Source organism: Octodon degus, unplaced genomic scaffold (assembly GCF_000260255.1).
Source record: "Octodon degus isolate 3935 unplaced genomic scaffold, OctDeg1.0 scaffold00017, whole genome shotgun sequence".
Lineage (NCBI taxonomy): Eukaryota > Metazoa > Chordata > Mammalia > Rodentia > Octodontidae > Octodon > Octodon degus.
The window spans coordinates 6,137,989-6,144,384 of record NW_004524593.1 but is presented as its reverse complement, the minus strand read 5'-3'; the positions used below and the strand labels follow the sequence as shown (position 1 = coordinate 6,144,384).

General features: G+C 43.3%; 1 protein-coding gene across 1 annotated transcript in view; it reads left to right on the top strand.

Moving 5' to 3' along the window:
* The window catches only part of LOC101588029 (dimethylaniline monooxygenase [N-oxide-forming] 2), an 8,944-nt gene extending 2,554 nt beyond the window's left edge, over nucleotides 1–6,390 (top strand). Inside the window, exons 2-5 of the mRNA XM_023710258.1 lie at nucleotides 230–429; nucleotides 1,769–2,124; nucleotides 3,989–4,061; nucleotides 5,061–6,390. Coding sequence (XP_023566026.1) covers nucleotides 263–429; nucleotides 1,769–2,124; nucleotides 3,989–4,061; nucleotides 5,061–5,406 — 942 coding nt within the window. The 5' untranslated portion in view covers nucleotides 230–262 and the 3' untranslated portion in view covers nucleotides 5,407–6,390. The remainder of the gene's footprint in view (nucleotides 1–229; nucleotides 430–1,768; nucleotides 2,125–3,988; nucleotides 4,062–5,060) is intronic.
* Nucleotides 6,391–6,396: the final 6 nt, after the last annotated feature.

The following is a 6,396-nucleotide window of genomic DNA, read 5'->3' as shown; positions in this document are numbered from 1 at the left end:
TCTCCATGAAATCCTGCTTTATCAGTGTAAAAATCAGTAGGGACATCTTTTTAGGATAAAGTTGCCAAACTGCAGTGAAAACTGAGAGGGCTTCACTTTGAGGCCAGTCTTCTGCAATAGAGAACCTTGATAAATTCTGGAAATGAACACAATACCTCCCACCAGCCAATAGATTCTTCCCAAAGGTGACAATGTCTGAATTTAAACTACATTCTTTTTGGCTTACCAGGTATTCATCAGCACCAGAAATGGCTCCTGGGTCATGAGCCGAATCTCTGAAGATGGTTATCCCTGGGACATGGTGTTCCACACTAGGTTTAAGTCAATGCTCCGAAACATCCTGCCACCAATAGTTCGCAAATGGATGATGGAACAACAGTTAAATCGTTGGTTCAACCATGCAAATTATAGTCTGGAGCCTAAAAACAAGTAGAGTTATTTTATGGTATATTCATTGCTTAACAAGTTTGTCTGAAGCTGTGTTTCTTACAAAGATCCAAATTACTAACAGTGTATGTATTATATAGGTCTTAGAGTTTGAATTTTAAATTCTTTTCTATGTCTTGAAAACATACTTAAGAAGATGCTGTAGAAGTGTTATAAGGGGTTCCAGTAAGCAGAATTAGGCTTGGTGCAAAGAACTTTCTAACACCTAAAGTTGTCTAACATTGGAGAAATTCGCTTCAGGAGACCATGAGTTTTCTTACCAGAGGGATTTGGTAGGAAGCATGTAACTTTCCATCTGATAAGTTATGCTTTGATAACTCTATATCATGAGGGGTCTTTCCATGGAAGGTTTTTGGAACACAGTCTTTTCTCTTTGACAAAGACAAATACTTGCTGATCGTCACGTTCTATGTCATTGGTATTTTAAGCACAAGCAAAACAGTGTAGATGTTTGTTTTTCCTTAGGTGATAGCAGGCTACTTCCTTTAAAAAAAAAAATAGGTCTTTAAAACATTATAACAAATGCCATGGAGTTCTATTCTTAGATTGAACAAGACAGTTCTCAGATTTCCAACAAGACCTTCTTCAGAAATACAACCAGACTGCTCCATCATCCAGCCTATCATAGGTAGAGACACTGGATTTCGAGATCAAGAGATAGTACCAAACCTAGTTTGATCCATTCATTTTCATACTCTTGGTAGGGTTCATTATGAATTTAATGATTTTTCCTTCCATTCTTATGATCAGGTAGGAATTAAATAAAATAGCAAAATAAAGCTAAATACTATAAAGATGGTAGAAGAAGCAATAGGGCAATAACCACGAGTAACCTAATGACATGGCTACCTAGGTACTAATCATAAGTATTGTCATTTTAGGTAAGCCCTTTCAAAGTCTTCCTTTTAAAAAATGACTAACTTGAGCCAGGTGTTGTGAGCCACATCTGCAATCCCAGCACATGGGAAGCTGAAGTAGCAGGATTTCTCCATGTCCGAGGCCTACCTGGGCTATATTGTGAGCTCAAGGCCAGGCTGACGTACATAGCTAGACTGTGTCTCACAAAAATAAAAACAACTTAATGCTGTAAATACGTCTTCAACTAACATCGCCTACATGCTTTTCTATATTTCTGAGGGTCAGATCCTTGAGATGATAGTAAGTCAGAGAATAAAGGGTGGGGAAGCCAATTAATCAAGCTAGAGTTTTCCAGTCATTTGAAAACCCCGTAATTTTCAGGGCTACCCCTAAAACATGGCAAGAGCACTCAAGATTCCTTAGCAAAAGAGCCTTCTGAGTGTTTCTTTCCTGTGTATCTCAGATACCTTATGAAAGAGCCCATACTGAATGATGACCTTCCAAGTCGCATCCTCTATGGAGCTGTCAAGGTGAAATCAAGAGTGACAGAGCTCACAGAAACATCTGCCATCTTTGAGGATGGAACAGCAGAGGAGGACATCGATGTCATTGTCTTTGCAACAGGATATAAGCTATCTTTTCCTTTCCTTGAAGAGCCAGTTGTCAAACAAGGGCATAATATGGTCTCACTGTACAAATACATGTTCCTCCCTCACCTGGAGAAGTCGACTCTTGCATGCATCGGCCTCATCCAGCCCCTCGGCTCCATGTTCCCTACAGTTGAGCTTCAGGCACGTTGGGCAACAAGAGTTTTCAAAGGTGAGTGAGCAGCTTAACATCACCAATACGTAAGGTTCCAAAACTACCACACGGTTCTCCCTGTGCCTCTGTGCAGCATTTCACCCTACTTAGAAGGCTATGATGTTCCTGCTTCCAAAGTCCAGTTTTGCTCAACAGAAACTCATTGAAGATGCAGCTTGTGCTGAGACTCAGGGGCACAAGAAAAATTTAAACAACTTTTTTTTTTTTTTTTTACTTTAGGGAAGAGTCTACAGGGTGTTCAGGGTCTCACCACTAGATTGGACTCATAGTGATCCACCTGTTTTACAACCTCCCAAGAGCTGGGATTACAGGAACCCAGTCTCAATTGCCATCTCAGCACACCCTGGGGGTGGGGCCAGCACATGGAAGGGTCTTGCAGGCTCTTTAATCCACTAAGCTATTTGGCTGGCCCAGCTAAATGACTCATTTTAACAGGATGTGGCAAATGCTTTGATAGAGGAATGCTCATGCACTGCAAGAAGATAGAAGGTACTTGGCTGGGTGGGGTGAGGGGAAGGTCAAGGAAAACTTCCTGGATGACCAAGGGTCTCAGGTGCAGGAAAGAAATCAGCTGAGCACAGGCTGGGCATGATGGTGCATGCCTATAACCCCAGCACTTGGGAGGCTGAAGCAGGAGGATCACTGTAAGTTCCAGGCCAGCTTGGGTTAGAGACTGAGTTCAGTGCCAGCCTGAACTGCACAGTGAGACCCTGTATCAAAATGGAAAAAGAAAAGAAGAAAAGGAAATTACCTGAGCACAAGAAAACAGAGATGTGAGGCACATGGGGCATTACAGGCTGCATGACATCCTCAGAGTAAGAATTGAGGGGGCAGTGGGCAGGGAGGAGCGATTAATCTCAGGGAAGAAGGAGAGGACAAAAAAGAAAGAAGGGGTACAGGGCACAAATCTTTGCCAGGCAGGCGTTCAAGCTGTTGAGATATCTCCCCAGCCCATAGGACAGAAATCTTTGAATTCCACACTAAGGAATCAAACTGCACAGCAGTTCTTCCCCAATCTGGCTGCATCTCCTGGCCAGACTTGTTGATTAAGTCCGGGCGTGAAGCTGCAGAATCTGCATCATAAAAAGCCCTTTGGGAGAGACACCAGTGGAAGGGCACAAGCAAGGACAGGCCTTCTGGGTGGTATTAGCACACATTATTTCAGCAGCTGTGTAGAATATAGACTTTAATGGGGAGAATTACAGACGCTCAGTGACCAGTGAGAAATCAGCTGTGCTAAAATACAGTGATCCCTGGGCCTAAGCAGAGACACAAAATGAAGAGAGGACGTAAATCTGAGGAATCATCAAGGAGGAAGCCACAGGGCATAACTGCTTGCTCAGTGTGGATAGAGAGGAATCAAGGGCATGTTGCAGATCTCTAGCCCTGAAAATGAGGCAGATAGCAGCGCCGGCAGTGGAGGAGGGCTCTGCAGAAGAAGGTGCAGGTGTGGGCAGGCAGGCTTTGATGGCAGCTCAGGTTTGGAGTTCTTGAATCCGAGATGCCCAATGCCTGGCTGTGTGCAGGGGCCTTGGCCATTTCCCAACCCAAGTATGTCTTATGAGCAGGAGACAGAATCACAAGCACCAGGGGCCAGGGAAATAGCTCAGCAGCATAAGTCCCTGCCTGGGAAGTGAGAGGTCCTGAGTTTGATTCCCGGTACTGAAGAAAAGAATCACAGGCACCAGGAAGCTCTCACACTGGTGTTCTCTATCCCCTCCACCTGTTTCCACCCTCACCAGCTATAGCTGCGGAGAATAGACAAGAGGCTACTGAAGCAGAATTTAACTTTAGGCGACAACTGTTGGGAAAAGCAATGATAGTGCACCAAGCTCACTGAAACCCACCTTTCTTTTTCTAGGCTTGTGTAGTTTACCTTCAGAGAAGACAATGATGGAGGACATTATTAAAAGGAATGAAAAAAGAATAGAACTGTAAGCATGTTTTTTTTTTTTAATTTAAAAAAAGTCTATTTTGAGCAATGGTGCTCAAAGCAGAATGATCTAACTACCTAGACTAACACAAAGCTATTCAATTAAAAAGTAAACTTCTGGGCTACAACCCAGTGTCACCGAATCAGAAGCTTTGAGCTAAGTGGAAACGTACGTTTTTACATTCTTCCTAGACAATTCTTTTACACTGTAGTCTAAGACAGAAGGATAGAAACTGTACCACAGCAGAATTCCTTTTATTCTTGGCTTCATTTCATTTCAGTTTTATATAATGCCTGTGGGAGAGTGTCATCTTCTCAGGTCACCCATACTCTGGTCTGAGAGGGAGTGGGGTGGCGCACTGATCGTGACGTGGCCTGAACATCTCTGGAAAGTTACCTTACAGTGCCCACCCAGATAAATCGGGGAGGGTTTCAGGTATGAAGGTTCAAGGATTTGTTGTTTTTCCGAGGCAGAACATGGTTCACCAGTGACCAAGTACTCTTGGAAAGTTCCCTTGAACTTCGTACACCTGGGCAAGGGGTTATTTTTATATTCGAGTTCCAGTTCGCTTGACATTGACTGGGACACCTACTGCACACCGACCAGGTCTGCCAGGTACTTCAGAAATTTAACATGGAAATGTTAAGCATTTCCTCTGCACTGACACTGAGCTAGGCTTCACAAAGCGGTGCTGTCTCCCAAATCTCTGCAGCAGGCCAAGCAGTATGCACTTGCCTGGAGGCTTGCAGCTGCGTGATGAACACTAAGCAGAGAGTGCAGCGTTCACTCTGGCCCCCTCCAGATTGAACTCATGGCTTTGGGAACTCACGGCTGTGCAGGACACGGCCTGCTGTCAGTCTGAGAGATGGGCCCCCTGACAGGATCAACTCACACTCTCACCACAGGTTCATATCAGACCCCCGGCCACCTACTCCTTTCGTCATTTGTTACAGAGTGAGAACAGTCTGTGACTCTGTCCCATTCACATTCCTCGTTCAGGTTTGGAGAAAGTCAGAGCCAGATACTGCAGACCAATTTCGTGGACTACCTGGACGAGCTTGCCCAGGAGATAGGTGCCAAGCCAGACCTCATCCCTCTCTTGTTCAAAGACCCTGTGCTGGCTGTGAAACTCTACTTCGGGCCCTGCAACTCCTATCAGTACCGTCTCGTGGGGCCCGGGAAGTGGGAAGGAGCCAGACATGCCATCCTCACCCAGGAAGAAAGAGTACTGAAGCCTCTGAAGACTCGCTCTGTGAAGGCTGCTTCCACCTCCCCAGCTTGTCTGCTGCTGAAAATCCTGGGGCTTCTCGCCATTTTTGTGGCCTTTTTTTTCCAGCTTCTTTGATTCTAATCTGTCAGCATGACACCTCTAGCTTTATTGTCTCTCTTGTTAGCACAGATTCAAGAGAACAATATGCAAAGAAAAAATATTAAAGCCGTGCTCTAAATTTTAGAGTTATAAAGGACAAGTAAGAGAAGTGATCGCAGGGAATTGGGGAAATTAGGCCTATGTTTAAAACTAAAGTTATGAGAAATGAAAGTTCTTTGCTCTTTTACCCTTTTCATAAATTCCTAGACTTCCAAAAGTACATAAACTAACAGGGCCAGAGGATAGTGTTCCAGCCTTAATATGGTTTAAATTAGGTGGAAAATATAGAATTTCACAGGATGAAAAGCAGCCCCTAGAGCTTAAATTACTGAAAAACTCAAAATGGGGTAAATATTTAAAACTCTCTCACAACACGTTTGCTGGCATAGCTTTTGAAAGTACCAGGGGTGAGAATGAGAAAAATAAATGTACAAAACAACACTGATGCTGGTCTCATATAGAAAGCTAGCAAATAACCATTTTCTTGCTGCAAAAATAAAATAAGCCATAATAGCTAACTGAAAATACATGTATGTATACACAGATATAGATACATAGTGCTTGTCATAGACTAGACATTGTATTATGCGGATGTTATAAATATTCTAATTCTCACAATTCTGAGATGGGTATGGATATTGTACCCATTTTACAGATGATGAAACTGAGCTTCAAAGCCTTTATGTAACACGAGCAAGGCCACACTGCTGGTCTTCCGATGGAGTTCCAATTGGCAACCAGACTTGTCAGATTGGAGAACTGAGGGTCATACCTTTCCACAACAGGCTTACTTATAAAAACCTCATTATTGTTAATGCACTTATTAACAGTTTATTTCATGAATTATAATACAAAGGTTCACTGTGGAGGGCCTTTACATAGAAAACGGCACTCTCCTTGCACGTGTGAGACAAATAATATCATGGACAATGTTTGCTCTACAGTTTAGCTAAATAAAAAAAGTAT